The sequence below is a fragment of the Amia ocellicauda genome, chromosome 3, assembly GCF_036373705.1.
Source record: "Amia ocellicauda isolate fAmiCal2 chromosome 3, fAmiCal2.hap1, whole genome shotgun sequence".
NCBI lineage: Eukaryota > Metazoa > Chordata > Actinopteri > Amiiformes > Amiidae > Amia > Amia ocellicauda.
Genome location: NC_089852.1, coordinates 38,010,663 through 38,026,567, shown reverse-complemented (window position 1 = coordinate 38,026,567; position 15,905 = coordinate 38,010,663). Strand labels below are relative to the sequence as shown.

Here is a 15,905-nt window from a genome sequence, read left to right as displayed (position 1 = left end):
GTATAAGCTAGGCCTCCTGCATTAAATATTAGCTCTAGGCCTTAGTGTCTGTGTAACACCTTTTTTTGTTTTTCTTTCAAAGCGTTTTGTTAAACCTGCTGTAATTTCTTTCATATAAATAAAAGACTTGTAAATTTGTCATAAGAAAAAGGTTTCCACCTGCCTCTCCATGCTTTAGTTTATACACTATAGTGTCCTTAAAAGAACAAAGTTTACAAACTTAATAACTTAATCAAGAAGTCTGTGTATATGCATATTATGCACATAAAAGTTGCACTCCAGCGTGGGTTTATACCAGCATTTTTAAAGTGGTGTGCCTCATATAGATCAGAGTCCTGTTGCCGACCCGTACATGCTACACAGGCGCACAGGTGATGGATGTTAACCTGTGCGTGTGATTGCACTCCCGTCCTGCAGGGGCGCTGTGGCCGCAGCGGCGTTCTGTTCGCGGCGCTTCCTCCCCGCAGCAGCTCCTCGGTCGGCCTGATATTGGGAGTGCGTTTGGCGGGGGAAGGCTTTAGAGAAAGCAAAGCGAAGCGAAGCGAAGCGAAGCATGGGGGCATTTTCCTGAGCAGCAGAGAGAGCGAGAGAGAGAGATAGAGAGCGGGGCGAGCGGAGAAGAGGCACCGAGAGACGGTTCCCGCTAGGACACCGGTCCGTCTCGCAGCATCATTAACCGCGGCGCTTGAGCAGCAACCTTATGTTTTTTGGACGTGTATGTTTGAAGAGGGACAGTTCATTTCTTCCAGTTTTAGTTTCTCGGTGTCGTTCGTGAGGGGAGAGAAAAGGCCGGCTTTGTCGGCAACTGCCATCTTACTGTTAAAGTAGGTTACACGGCTTAAGCCTGGTTAAAGCGATGGTTTTACTCAAAAACGTCTCCCCGCCCAGCGAGGGGGTCCGGCACCAGCAGGCGGAGACCACGGTGGTCCTGGACGGCAAGGGACTCGGCTCCGGGACCCTCTTCGTTGCAGAAACGTAAGTGTGCACATGCATAGAGGAGTTCACTTGGCTTTGTAATGATGCAGGATACACTCGTGTCGTTGGAAACAGGGCATTTAGCACGGTCCTAGTATGTAACGCAATTGCTGTTTTGTTGTTACATGTATGTGTAGTGCAGATATCCACAGGTGTGAATGACGAGCATGAACGGAGTCCAGACCGGCAGCATTTAACTACAGCGTGTTAAATGAACTACCTTTAAACATACCGTGCCTAGTATTAGTGTAAATACTCATATTCTTCATTTTCTAATGCAAGTGTTTGACAATGAAACTGATGTTTCCGAAGAATGCATGGTGTGCATCTCTAATGTAAATGTGTTTTTTGTCAGTCGCCTGTCGTGGTTCGACGGGTCAGGGATGGGCTTTTCCCTGGAGTACCCCTCCATCAGCCTGCACGCCATTTCCCGGGACCTGAGTGCCTATCCGCAGGAGCACCTGTACGTCATGGTCAACGCCAAACTGGACGGTAAGGCAGTACTGCTGTGTCTGAAATTAGGGCTTATCCAGGGCCCAGGTCAGACTCCTTTATCTGCCCTTCTCAAACTGAAGCGCTGGTCTTACCCTGTCATACTAAAATGTAATAGAGTAAACTTGTATTCCAGTTTCTCAGTCTCACTTAAAAAACAAAACAAAAAGAACAATGTGTGCAGTTTGTGTTAACTGGTTTTGGACAGTATGTTTGTGGCAGCACATGTATATATCCATCTAGTTTATTAGAGGGAAGGTTTGCATGGGGCTGGTATTTGGTTTGTGATGTTATGCAGTGATAGCACCTCGGGGCTAGGGCAGGACTGACCAATCGCAGCCTCTCTTCTGGTCATTGTGTGATGTGAAATTGCAGAAGGTGTGATCTCTGTGCGCTCATGCCAGAGCAGCACTCTCCTTAGGACTGTTTAGGACAGCAGTTTCCACAGGCTGGAGTCATTATCTGCCAACTCTAGTCTGCTTTTCCGACCACAAGCTTAAGGACTGTTATGTGCGGCAGAATGCGTACATAAGTCATGAAATCTGTAGAATGTTTTATCGGTTTACCACAATGTTGGCCGCATGTAACTGTGCATATTCTCCATGCCTCACTCTGTCCAATAAAGCTTCTCAGATGAGCGTTCAGCAGGTCTAGTTTCAATCGTTCTTCTTTTTAACGGCCTGAAACTAATTAAGATGTGGCATGAAGGGAAGTAGAAGCCTTTGATGCCACCCAGGTTGCATGTGCCATTAGAAAATGTTTTTGAAAGTACAGAGGAGCCCAGTGCTGACTTCAGGCCCGGCACAGCTTGCAGCGGCTCTAGCCGGCAGTATTAGCAGCTCATTGTTTTCCACAAACCAGTCTGCTGGGGTAGCTGGTTTTATTATTCTGTGCTCGTCACTTCCGCGGTACACAGTGCGCTACAGAGACTCTCCTGGCTCTAGTTTGAATGTCCCAGCAAGAGAGAGGCAAAGAGACTATTATCTTTTCCCCGAGAGTCTTGCACTTCCAAGCCGTCTCAAACCACGCTGCGCACACATTTGCAGCACACTGATCGATAGTGCTTGCCATAAATAAAAGTTCTTTGTTGTGTTCAGGGCCCTCCGCCAGGCCCCAGTGCTTAGATGAGATTTAATGCACCCCTTAAGCCCAAATGCATGACAACCAGCCATATAAATGAATAAATTGATGGTTCTATACATGCATGAGTACCATGATTTAAGTAGGTTTGTCTGAGTACGTTTGTTAGCCTGGGCAAGTTTTTCCAGTGTTGACCAAGAATCAGTTCTTCACTCCTAGTAGAATATTTGAAAAGTGTAAAGTGTTTTTAGTTTTGTTTCTTGTCACGTGGCTTAAATGTAAAAACTAAGGGTAGGGTGGAAGGCCTGGGCCTTTATTGTTAGGTCTGCTTAGTTTGTGTGGATTTTTCTAGAAGACCAATAAGAAGTTTGGAACAAAAGTGGCTCCACAGAATTGGTGGAAAGAAATTAAAAAAAAAAAAAAAAAAAAATACAGGAACGCAAGCATCTTTTGTTCTTTCTAGTCTCTGTGTAGGAGAGGCTTTTATTTAATGTCAACCCTTTCCAGATGAAGAGGCGAAGGAGTCTGAAATGGAGGAGAAGGCATCAGCAGCGGAGGAGGAGGAAGACGACGACAGTGACGATGACTCTGATCCCATCACGGAGATCCGATTTGTTCCCAGTGATAAAGCTGCACGTAAGTGTAGGAAAGAAATGACCTACAGTTCTTCTCTAATTCCTCTACTGCTGCACAATAAACATTGGAACTGCCCTGATAAAGGAATGCAAAACCAAGACCGAATGTAAATACTAAATGTATTGTAGCCATCTTTTGATATAAAAAGCTGATTGTGTCCCTGTGGATGTGTTGCAGTGGAGCCCATGTTCTCCGCGATGTGCGAATGCCAGGCACTGCACCCCGACCCGGAGGACGACGACTCGGACAATGACTTCGAGGGGGAGGAGTACGACGTTGAAGAAGCTGGTGGGTTTCAGAGCTGAGGGAGTTGAAATTGCTCACAACACCTCACTTCCTACTACACATTTGCTAGTCAGTGATGGTGCCACATCTTTGCTCTACTAGGGAACACAATGGGAAGATTGTAGCAAGTTATTTCAAAGACCTCTTTGTAACTATCAGATTGTGTAAATGTTTTCCCTTTAATTTTTACAAAGTAATACTGGTGGAGGATTATGGGAACACTTCCTGTTTAAGGCGAGCTACACTAATGATACTCTGGCTGAGTGTGTCAAAGAAGTCATTCACTGTCCTTTTATTTTTTTATTTTTTTTTCCTCATTACATCCTGACCGCACACTCTTAACCATCTGCATCATCCTCAGTTTACTAGCGTTTAGTTGTACTCTGTACCTCTGCTGAATGTATCGGATGGTTTTATACGCTTCTAATCCTCCAGAGCAAGGCCAGGTTGACTTGCCAACCTTTTACACCTACGAGGAGGGCCTGTCTCACCTGACGGTGGAGGGCCAGGCCACACTGGAGCGGCTGGAAGGCATGCTGGCCGAGTCCGTGGCCCAGCAGTACCACATGGCTGGCGTCCGCACTGAGGAGACCGCGGCAGACTTCGAAGGTACGGCACGGGCAGTCCACACTGCCATCTCCCGGCCCCTTTTCGCCACAGGGCTTGTAGTTTATCAGCCCGTTATGGTGGCATCATCCCTTCTGATGTTGGGACAGTGTCATGCCATGGGATTGGTCTTTTGTGTTCAGGGGGTTCATGGCTCTGCTCGTGTCACTGTGTGGATTGGGCAGATGGAGGGGTGCCTAACCTTGTGGTTGGGATTGGAGGGAGATGCATTTACTGTACATATACAGGGCTAGCGTCTTCCTTCAGTGCTTTAGAGGATCGGGAGACAGTCGGGCCTAGTTAGGAGGCAGCGGCAGACAGCCGATACACTTGGGCTCTCCTGTAATCACAGGAGGAAGCTTGTTTGGCAAGTTTTTTTGTTTATGCAGCTCAAGGCCCAGGCGCCAGGATGTAATTTACACCATATTGTTCCATCATACAAATCTTTCCTCCCTCTCTCTCTCTCTCTCTCTCACTCTCTCTCAGTCCAGTTTTACAGCCAGAGGTTATCTTTTACTAGTTATCGGGCATTTCTGATTTGCCTTTTCCTGTTTGGTTTTGTTCCCTAAGCCTGTGGGCATCCTGTGCTCATTTTGTTTTTGCTTTTTCTCTCCTCTCTGACTGTATTCTATCCTGCCAAGACTCAAATACTGCAAACAGTCTAGAAGTTAGTCAACCGAACAAAATCGGATTATTTTTTAAATATAGATCCCTTCTCAGGGCATGTGACAGCGTGCTTTGAGAAGACCTTAAGAACCATCTCAGCTGGTTTGTTTCTTTTTTCCTGTGTACATGTTTCCACAAGGGGGCAAACAAGAGCCTTGCACACATTCTGACCTCTCCCCTGGTATTACACTGAGATATTGTCCCAAAGAGGAATTGACACCTATTAGATATATTTAAGGTCACTGCTTTGAGTGAGTGGTTTGAAAATAAATATTTTTTAATGACATGCTGGTATTAGTGCAACCACGCAGTTTATTGATTGATCCAGGCATCTACAGTGAGGGAAAAAAGTATTTGATCCCCTGCTGATTTTGTACGTTTGCCCATTGACAAAGAAATGATCAGTCTATAATTTTAATGGTAGGTGTATTTTAACAGTGAGAGACAGAATAACAGCAAAAAAATCCAGAAAAACGCATTTCAAAAAAGTTATAAATTGATTTGCATGTTAATGAGGGAAATAAGTATTTGACCCCTTCGACTTAGTACTTGGTGGCAAAACACTTGTTGGCAATCACAGAGGTCAGACGTCTCTTGTAGTTGGCCACCAGGTTTGCACACATCTTAGGAGGGATTTTGTCCCACTCCTCTTTGCAGATCCTCTCCAAGTCATTAAGGTTTCGAGGCTGACGTTTGGCAACTCGAACCTTCAGCTCCCTCCACAGATTTTCTATGGGATTAAGGTCTGGAGACTGGCTAGGCCACTCCAGGACCTTAATGTGCTTCTTCTTGAGCCACTCCTTTGTTGCCTTGGCTGTGTGTTTTGGGTCATTGTCATGCTGGAATACCATCCATTTCAATGCCCTTGCTGAGGGAAGGAGGTCCTCACCCAAGATTTGACGGTACATGGCCCCGTCCATCGTCCCTTTGATGCGGTGCAGTTGTCCGGTTTCCACCTCCATGTTTGACGCTGGGGATGGTGTTCTTGGGGTCATTCCTCCTCCTCCAAACACGGCCAGTTGAGTTGATGCCAAAGAGCTCAATTTTGGTCTCCTCTGACCACAACACCTTCACCCAGTTCTCCTCTGAATCATTCAGATGTTCATTGGCAAACTTCAGACGGGCCTGTACATGTGCTTTCTTGAGCAGGGGGACCTTGCGGGCGCTGCAGGATTTCAGTCCTTCACGGCGTAGTGTGTTACCAATTGTTTTCTTGGTGACTATGGTCCCAGCTGCCTTGAGATCATTAACAAGATCCTCCCGTGTAGTTCTGGGCTGATTCCTCACTGTTCTCATGATCATTGAAACTCCACGAGGTGAGATCTTGCATGGAGCCCCAGACCGAGGGAGACTGACAGTTGTTTTGTGTTCCATTTGCAAATAATCGCACCAACTGTTGTCACCTTCTCACCAAGCTGCTTGGCGATGGTCTTGTAGCCCATTCCAGCCTTGTGTAGGTCTACAATCTTGTCCCTAACATCCTTGGACAGCTCTTTGGTCTTGGCCATGGTGGAGAGTTTGGAATCTGACTGATTGATTGCTTCTGTGGACAGGTGTCTTTTATACAGGTAACGAGCTGAGATTAGGAGAACTCCCTTTAAGAGAGTGCTCATAATCTCAGCTCGTTACCTGTATAAAAGACACCTGGGAGCCAGAAATCTTGCTGATTAATAGGGGATCAAATACTTATTTCCCTCATTAACATGCAAATCAATTTATAACGTTTTTGAAATGCGTTTTTTGTTATTCTGTCTCTCACTGTTAAAATACACCTACCATTAAAATTATAGACTGATCATTTCTTTGTCAGTGGGCAAACGTACAAAATCAGCAGGGGATCAAATACTTTTTTCCCCTCACTGTATAAATTAATCAAGATTTAATTGTTCAATAATGCAGAGTGGAAGGGCAGTGTGGGGGTGAGAGTGCGTGTAGGTGGGTTCTCTGCATTTCTTCTGTCTGTTCCTCTTCTCAGATGGGATGGAGGTGGACTCGGGCTCGGCCGTTGCGGGGCAGTTTGAGGACGCTGACGTGGATCACTGGTAAGAGAGGCCACTCCTGAGACACTTCCTCTCCAAGGAGAAAGGCATAATGCTCAGGATTCACTTTCTGTATGTGTGAATTCAATTCTGATTAGACTGGGGATGGCAGGATGTCCACCACTGGGCCAGAATTGATCAGATCTGAACTAAAATCGTATCCCTTTTGGTTGATAATTCAGAATCAAGTTTATTCAGAATGTGTCCCGTTTCAGTTAGTGGTCAGTCAGTGAAATCTAAATGCCTCTTTGGTCTCCCGTTGCAGATGAGACGATCGCCAGCTGTTTGAAGCACTTAATACAATGGCACAAAGGAGGCAGATCTTCGACGCAGGTTCAAATGGAGGGTCTGGCGTGAATTTCTCTGTGTAACCAGCATAAAGCATTTACCAACTAATTGATCTGTAAGGGGTTAATAAACGTCAGGGCCTATTAACAAATTATTGCTTTTTCTTTTTTTAATTGAATCATGAACAGCACTGTTTTCCGTCATGTCTGCTGACGGGTGTCCTTGTCTTTGTAAGAACTCTGTTCAATAAAAACTAGCTTTTGTAAATACTGCTGAATTTTTTATTTTTATTTTTTTATTTCATGTAAGTCCATGTGTGCAGGTCAGTGTTCTCCAGTCCTGCTGCTCCCAGGTTGTGTGTAGCTGGTCTGCTTTTCGAAGTGGCTGCATTTCTGTCCTTTCACGGCTGGATGACTGTTAAATCATTCATAAATCTCCTCCCTCATTAATGTATAAAGCCATTTTTGTGTCTCTGGCTCCTGCTTAGTCATCTGATTGTGTGTCTCTCGAGGAGACAATTTGGGGAAAACGAAAGTGAGCTGGAAATGTGCTGTGACCAGGCAGGACACAAACGCCGCTCTGTTCCCTCTTATTGAGCTGCCCCAAAACTGGGCAGTCTGCTCTGCCAAAAAATGCATGCTGAACTGGCTGCCAAGCAAGAGAATGCTCCAACTTTGTAAATGAAAGTGGCATGTTGTTTTGAACCTCACACAGAAATGTTCTTTTTAACTTGTAAGTGGTTTAGACGTGTTAGGTTTTTCAATTATAATCCAAATAGTCTGTCTCTCTTTATAATCATAAATCATACCTTGGTCTTTTAGAAAATACTTCTATTATGATGTGTTTCTTGAAAGAACCTGGCTTTTCATAGATCTGTACTGAGACTGTTAGTGCAATCTCGGAAATGATTAATTTGTTGACCCAGTCAACGCAAATATAGAAGCATGGAGTATCAATCCAAAGAAAATATTAAACCCACTGAAGTGTCTTTAATAGTTAATAGAGAAAAAGGCTTTACTGAAAACTGCAGAGAAGCGTCTGGTTTATAGATTTACAAAGTTTCATACTATTTTATTAAAATGCACTTTCACAAGAACAGATACAAAAACTGGGATTTTCTACAGATTTACTTTAGGATTAGCCCCTATTAAGAGTTACGTAATACTCACAGAAATGTAATGATTAGCCAGCCTTCTTTCAAATAAACCTGCTGTTAAACTAGTTTAGGCTCATTTGGATTTACACCTGCAAAGGATTTTGAGAAACTGAGTCATTTAATCCAGCAGCCTTACACTAATACAGTGCACTGAATCAAACTACTGTGTTTGTTTTAAATCTACATTGTTTAAAGGCAGATTTGAAAGTTACTTATTTCTCCCAAATAGCTTATTTTTTAATTTCCGGATAACTTCTGTGCGTCACATTGTCGTCAGTGTTTTCCCCGTTTGCATTTTTGTTATTACTTCTAAATGTTTTGAGTTTCTCCCACACGGCAAGATCCATTTGTGCGACCCTGTGGATCGGCTCATTGTATGTCCTTGCTAAGGAATTTCAGTACACGGTGCAGGTGTCACTGCATGTGTTTTGAAAGTAAATGTTCTGAGATATTTCATTAACATCTAGGACAGTAAGTGCCTCAGATACATTGATACAAAATTAATTATTTTGTAAAGTTTTTCCTCTAAAGGTTTGAGTCTATTCATTATTATTCAGAAAACATTGTCTAAAGTTCTGGAATACTTAGAACACAACATATATTATCTATATACAGTACCGCCCTCCCACACCACCCCTGAGGATGTACTTTTAAGTTTTGATTATCTTAATTTTGGATTTATAAAGTGTTTCTCACTCACATCAACCATAGCTTCATCAAGAAAATGGATTTGAGGGAATATAATCTATACAGCACTTCAAACATTATTACCCACTCCTAATAAAGTGCATAAACAACACTTTTATTTCATATATAATTGTGCATCACAGACAGTTCAATAGACAGTTTTAATAGGTCAACCCTGGAAAGGCACTGATTGTATCAAATAGTATGTTTTAATTCGCATAACACTCACTACTGTGACCTCATAGTGAAATACATAACTGACAAAAAAGAAAACATGATTCTTAAAGACATTTAAGATACAATACTTATTTGGTGTTCTCGTGACTTTTGGCTGATTGAAGTTTGTTTTTGAATATATATATGAATATGCAGACAAGGGTAGTAAATTGTCTAATTCTCAGGTAATGTATTTCATCCAACACAACAATTAATTTAAATTTGGTTTTGTACAATTCCTAATATGCTTAATCAGACCTTTTTATAGGTATTTTTCAACTGAAAACTTGTCTGTTTTATCAAAGTATAATTTAACTTAGGTAATCAGTTAGGTTGGAACAAAAATAAAATGCAAGAGTGTTCCAGGACCAGCTTGGAAACAGCAGAGGTAAGGTATGCAACTATAAATGCAGGCTGGTTTAAAACAAACCCCCATTTTGGCACATTTCTAAGTTCCCCTTCATCTCAAGAGGGTTCATTCCAGTTTCTCTCTGAAGGCACCCGTCTTCATTTCTCTTTCATTGTTTCCTTATCCACAATCTGAACACTGCTGCCTTGTACTTCATTGCATTCATTTTCATTCATTGCCAGAGGTGTCTCCAAAGGTACAAGGAAACCTTTTAACGTTAACCTTCATTGTTTTGTGATGTGCATTTCAGATTGTTTGTATAGAGATATTTAACCAAAAGAAAAAAGACATTTGAGATTCAATCTTCTACTTTTGGTGATGTGCTGTTCTACTAAATGTACCTTAGACATACTTTATATAATATGTATAGACTAGTGTATGTTTTATATATTTAATCTACATTTTGGTCATTCCAGAATGTGTATTCAAATGAAAATATTCAAAGAATGGATTAAATTCATTACCCTGGACATGCGTGTGTCAAGGGAATGGTCCAGCATTCCTGTTCTCCCAGCTTCCTCTACCTGTAGTGTAAGTGCAACAGCATCAACATTTCCAATGTCCCTGAATGTGACCAGAAATTCTTCAAGAAGAAAATTTGGTTTGGCTGCTAGCGACTTTCCATCCATTACTTTTTAGTGGACCGTTCCCTCCCCAGCTCAGGAGAGTTTGACAGTCACCTTTACAATCACAATTTAAGAAGTCAGTACCAACACCCCGTCCCCCACAACAAACATGTTAATTACATAGAACTGCTGCATTGAAAAGTCATGCCACTTAAATTCCAATCAAGGTTTGCAATTTTACCAGCAGTATATACACATGCTTTTCCCTCAAAGAATGGCTCCTTTAAATGCTTTCGCATTTCGATTTTCAAAGTCACAACTGAAGACTCAACCAGTTCTGCTTTGAGTGGGATTTGAACCAGACCACTGAGATGATTCAACCCAGTCAGCCTCTGAAAGTATTTTGAATTGTTCCTGTTTTCCTGCAGCTGTGACAGAACACACGGTAGCATGCAACACTGTGTGGTACAGAGTTGGAAATATCTTTGAAATGGAAATATGAGTTGTCCGTTTGGTTAATTGAATAGGAAAATTAGAGACTCTTGTGTTGCAGAACATTTGCGAACACCATGAGAATTAATCGCTTTTATTTGATAAATATATCCTATTAAAAATACCAAAACACTGGTGCATGTCAGTTTAACCAGTCCCACTTTTATGTCACTATATACCACTTGATATATTATATTTATGTGTGAATAGTGTTGTATTAAAATAGCAGTGCTGAAAGTAATGCATTAGTGCACAGTGCCATTGCAATAATAATGCAGTACACTTTGGGATCTCAGCACTTCTCAATCGGAGGTCATTTACTCTAGCTTTTTATTCTGTATGTGAGGCAAATCCATGTATTTTCCAGCTCCACTTTTCCCAGATAACAGAGGAATGACTTTATCAAAGAGCAGCACAGAACTGGACATACCTAAGAAAAGGAAACACAAGATGAACATTAATGGAGTAGACCCTACACCCCATAAAATAAAGCAGCCTGCAGTTAATAAATTGGTCCTTATTTACTGAGCAGTTATTTGTTAAGGTAGAATTTCTAGAATTATACAAAGAATTACAAACAGTTAATGCTTCTCAAACCTTTTTATTTCTTTTACTGAGACTCTGTTGTTGCCCAGAGCCACCAATGCATGCAATTGTAATAAACGAGGATTACACGATTTTCATCTGAGCAAAACAAAACACTTCAGATGCAGAAACAGGGCTCTGCAAGATTTCACATGAATTGTAGGTGTGACACCACTCCACTTCACTGAAATTCATCAGCAAAATTAGCTTATTAGTTTAGAGCTAGAGTGTCATGCTTATACAATAATGGAGAGTAATTACCAAACCACATCCCTGCTCTACATCAGTGTTTTGTGTAAGTAATTCACCAAACCATGCAGGAATCACATGCACTGGACCGACCGGTCTCAGGACTGGCAAAGGCCACTACCTACTCAAGAGCAGCATAGACAGATAGTCAACAATGACAGCAGTTCTTTCATTTGTGGAAGGCAGGCGTAAATATGTTTCTATTGGAATTGTGTTTAAATTAAGCCGTTAATTTGAGAAACTGCTAACAAAAAATAACAACCAAAAAATAAACTGAGAATGCATCACTCTCTGAATAATGTCTGCTGTCTTATTTATATATTATTTAGGGTCTTCAATATGGCTGTAATTGAAATATTTAATTTAGAGCACTTGCATCGCAATCCCACAACACACAAAACATTGAGAGACAGAATTGGTGCAGAGGTCAGTGCGTCTTACCCAATACTGGGCCCAGCCAGTAGACAAACGAATACTCCATGAAGGTGTTACCACTGCAGGCGAACTGAGTGGAGAACGCCAGGGCGGGATTGAACACGGCCCCTGTCACACTGCCTCCTGGAGAGAAGAGACAGGGAACAGGACTGTGTTTGAAAACAAGACATGGTGTCACACACACACACACACACAAATACATATATATATATAGCAGTGAAGAAAGGATGAAGAATTAAATATTGATGTATATGAAAATATATTAACTTCTACAAGACAAACATGAGTTCTGCCATTTCAATCGCACGTCTTCCCTGAGTTTGACACACGGTGCTACCTGGGTGAAATATGTTTGGCTTCATCATCTTCTTCTCTGTAAAAGAATTGGTCATTTCAGGAAGTCCTCTGATTTCAACACATATACCGATATCATGTTCCCCCAGCTGATTTTGGTGGCCATGCATATATTGTGTAGAGCATATAGTATTGATTCTGCAGATACAGAGACAGAAATAGCCACGCTTTTGCCCCCAGGACAAAATACAAAACAGTAAACCACATTGATTCTTGACTGCCATTAACTTTTTCACGGAAACAGCAGATGCGTTTTCCTGGGATAAGCTTTCAACTTCCTTGTAACTGGAAGAAGCAGACCCTGAGTCACACAGTTTTAATAAGTGGTTTAGAAAACATGACAGTCTAATGTATTTTCCCACTATTCCAACTTCTGTCCTGCTCATGGTGGGCAATTACTGGTCAATTTTGTTCTCTACAAGAAGAAATAAGAGCAGGACCCAGGACTGTCAAAGAAAAACATCTCGAGGAGCCCCAGGGATTTGCGGAGGTGCATTAACTGAGAGGGTGTGACTCCCTAAAAAATACAACTTGTTTAACAACATACTTATTGCAGAGAATAGCTCTAAATATCCTGTTTGAAGTTCTACAGTTCACCTATAGAGAACAATATATGAATTTGAAGTAGAAAAATCTGTTGTCTGCTCAGAAAAATATCACTTCTGCACATTTGTACCTAATCAATGACAGCATCCTGTTCCCTAATATTCACCTGGAATGTACAATTAGAAAATCAAGGCATATTTCATGGTAGAGGTGATATGGTGATGTCATGCAACAATGTAAAATAAGCAGATATATCATCTGCAAAAGGTATTTAAAAATTGTATGTGCAGAACCAACCTGCATAGACCAGCGTTGTGATGACGGCGGCTATCAGGTGGACCCGGTACTTCTCGCCCACCCTGTGCAGGTGGGACACGGCGGACTGCACGGCGAAGGCGCAGCACAGCTCCACCGCCGCAGCCTGGGCCAGGGTGGCGTGGATCGGGCTGATGCACTGAAACCCCAGCAGTTTATGCCGGAGGTGCAAATCCGAGAGCCCTAGTGCCCAGATGTGCGGCACCAACAACCGTGCCAACACAGCTGCCAGAAACTGACAGCCAATCCTCGCCGCGGCGCCCGTCCTGCTCAGGGTCCGCCGGTAAACCTGCTCCAGAGCGCCGGAGGGGTTGCAGATCGCCCCGCGGAAAGTCAAGACGTGCACCACCGTGATGAGGTAGGTCAGGGTCAGCCCTATCTGCGGCTCGACCCTGGCCACCTCGCCCAGCAGCTTGAGCTCATGGGTGCAGAAGCACAGCTGCAAGGTCGAGATGGTCTCCAGCGCGTAGACGGCATAGCCCCGCTTCTCCGCCAGCAGCCTCCTCGCCGTCCTCCGCGCCAGCTCGCTGAGCAGCACGACCAGCAGCAGCAGCCCCAGCGACGCGCCCAGCTCCGCCATGGCGGGGGAGGATCTGTCCGTGTCCGTGTCTGCGGAAGTGAGTGTGCACACGTTGGGTGCATCATTTATACTGCAAATACGAGACGTGTCCGTGCCAGCAGAGGGGGCAGTGAACAATCCCAGAGACCGACGTGTCTGACAGCATGCTTGACTTGACTTAAACCGTGACAGTATACGGGGCTAACGATGAGGCTGCGGCACACTGTGTGCCATTTGACACAGTCAGGTGTGCTATACTGTGGTAAAAACACAGCAAAGTGTGTAGTTTACTATGGTTTACATATTGTACAATGTAGGGGTGTCCCCCCCATGCTTAATATCCCATTGTATTACCAGCACAGTTTCAACACTGCAAAACAAGTTGAATGATCACAAGTGTGCTTATTTAAAAATATAATTTCGTAACGGCCATATACCATGCCTCTTGTATATAAAGTAATGCCTGTCCTACATCCCTGGCTACAGCGCTGGCCTTTTGCAATGTAGTGTTTTACAGTACAGTGTACTACAGCACAGTATATATACCATAGAGTGTATCACACAGTATGTTACCAAGGCAATGTCGATCTGCTTCTCAAGTCAAGGGCAACAGACTAGGCCAGCAGTTCTCAGTCCTGGTCCTGGGACCCCCTGCCCTGCTGTTTTTTGTTCTAGCTGGTAGGGTTCTTAATTGAACCCTAATTTAACTAATCATTTGCCTTATCTGAGATCTTACATTATTATAAACACTTGTAAAGTTCATGTTAAGTATGAAACTGTAGATGGAACTTGAAGTTCCACAAATTCAAATTATACAAATTAGTTCAACTGAGGGTTCAATTACATAACTGAGAGCTCGATTGGAATGAAAACCATCAGGGCATGGGGTGGCCAGGACCAGGATTGAGAACCAGTGGACAGGGCCAAGGGCCATGTCAGACTCCAATCCTGGGGGGCTGCAGTGTCTCCTGGGTTTCATTCCAGCCCAACTCTTGTCTCCTTAATTGGTCTAATTAAACAATTAACTGGATGAATTGAACACTTTTCTCCGGGCTCTGAAATGTTCTGTGAATTTAATGTTTCGAAGAAAATTGTAAGACATCGGCTATAAAAATAAAGCTTTAGATAACTCTACCTGAGTTGATAATGACATTAATTAAGTAATTGAGCTCCTTTTGGAACAAAAAACAACAGACACTGTTCTGACACCCCTGGAGTAAACAGTAATGATTCTACATTTAAAGAATGATGATGTCTACCAAGTCTCCTGTGCAAAACACCAGCTCTCCTGCTGCTCTATTGGATTGCTTGTTGTTCTGTGTCTGGATCTCTGTAACCTGGGGAACTCAGTCCCGGGGAGAGGATCTCACTGTGGAGAGCTGTGAGGACTGTTACTGGGGCAACACCCATCTCCAGTTCCAAGTGTATCAGTTTAATGACTGGGGCTCAGTAAAACAAAAGCATGCAGGGGATGAATCAATTAAATACAAACACACATATAAGAAAAGAAATACACAATAACAAAATATGCTATGTAGTGTGTGTAGGTTGGAGCCAGCATTATTCATAGAAATGACAACAATATGGAAAATACAAATAATGAATAAATCTAATAATTTGTGAATAATTGGGCCCTTCACTCATCTCCTGTGACACAAGCCTCAGAAAATCCTGTAAGAACTAACTATCCAATAAACTGAATGCATTTTGTCTGTCTACTAGGAAACTTCTTGTCACCTAGGATTGTTATATAATAAAGTGTAGTATGCACTGTAGGGTGCAGTAGTACTGTTGCATAGACCTACATACTGTTGTATGGTCACTTCTGATATACATATTTCTACAAACTATGAATGAATTGCTGATTGTAACATACAGAGGGGTGACAAATTAAAGGAGAAACCAACATAAAGTGTCTCAGTAAGGTGTTGGGCACCACGAGCCGCCAGAATAGCTTCAATGCTCTTGGCGCAGATTGTACAAGTCTCTGGACTCTACTGGAGGGATGAACACCATTCTTCCAACAGATATTCCCTCATTTGGTGTTTTGATGATGGTGGTGGAGAGCGCTGTCTAACACGTCGGTCCAGAATCTCCCATAGGTGTTCAATTGGGTTGAGATCTGGTGACTGTGAAGGCCACAGCATATGATTCACATAATTTTCATACTTGTCAAACCATTCAGTGAGCCCTCATGCTCTGTGGATGGGGGCATTGTCATCCTGGAAGAGACCACTCCCATCAGGATAGAAATGTGTCACCATAGGAT

At 42.8% G+C, this 15,905-nt stretch overlaps 2 protein-coding genes across 2 annotated transcripts; one reads left to right on the top strand and one right to left on the bottom strand.

Moving 5' to 3' along the window:
* Positions 1 to 485: 485 nt before the first annotated feature.
* On the top strand, positions 486 to 7,336 carry clns1a (chloride channel, nucleotide-sensitive, 1A). The gene is made up of 7 exons (XM_066699325.1): positions 486 to 975; positions 1,331 to 1,467; positions 3,055 to 3,183; positions 3,361 to 3,471; positions 3,904 to 4,077; positions 6,716 to 6,782; positions 7,045 to 7,336. Coding segments are annotated over exons 1-7 (738 nt in total). The 5' UTR covers positions 486 to 856; the 3' UTR covers positions 7,046 to 7,336.
* Positions 7,337 to 9,004: 1,668 nt separating this feature from the next.
* aqp11 (aquaporin 11) lies at positions 9,005 to 13,720 on the bottom strand. The gene is made up of 3 exons (XM_066699324.1): positions 13,060 to 13,720; positions 11,869 to 11,985; positions 9,005 to 11,023 (listed from the first exon to the last, which is right to left on the bottom strand). The coding sequence occupies exons 1-3, from the start codon at positions 13,655 to 13,657 to the stop codon at positions 10,911 to 10,913; spliced, it is 828 nt and encodes a 275-aa protein (XP_066555421.1). The 5' UTR covers positions 13,658 to 13,720; the 3' UTR covers positions 9,005 to 10,910.
* Positions 13,721 to 15,905: the final 2,185 nt, after the last annotated feature.

Excerpts from the sequence above, each read along its gene's own strand:
- clns1a (XM_066699325.1), top strand. The coding sequence starts at position 857 with ATGGTTTTACTCAAAAACGTCTCCCCGCCCAGCGAGGGGGTCCGGCAC. Across the intron at positions 976-1,330 it reads ACCCTCTTCGTTGCAGAAAC|TCGCCTGTCGTGGTTCGACG; the intron begins GTAAGTGTGCAC and ends GTTTTTTGTCAG. Across the intron at positions 3,472-3,903 it reads GTACGACGTTGAAGAAGCTG|AGCAAGGCCAGGTTGACTTG; the intron begins GTGGGTTTCAGA and ends CTAATCCTCCAG.
- aqp11 (XM_066699324.1), bottom strand. The coding sequence starts at position 13,657 with ATGGCGGAGCTGGGCGCGTCGCTGGGGCTGCTGCTGCTGGTCGTGCTG. Across the intron at positions 11,986-13,059 it reads CACAACGCTGGTCTATGCAG|GAGGCAGTGTGACAGGGGCC; the intron begins GTTGGTTCTGCA and ends TCTTCTCTCCAG. Across the intron at positions 11,024-11,868 it reads CTGGCTGGGCCCAGTATTGG|GTATGTCCAGTTCTGTGCTG; the intron begins GTAAGACGCACT and ends TCCTTTTCTTAG.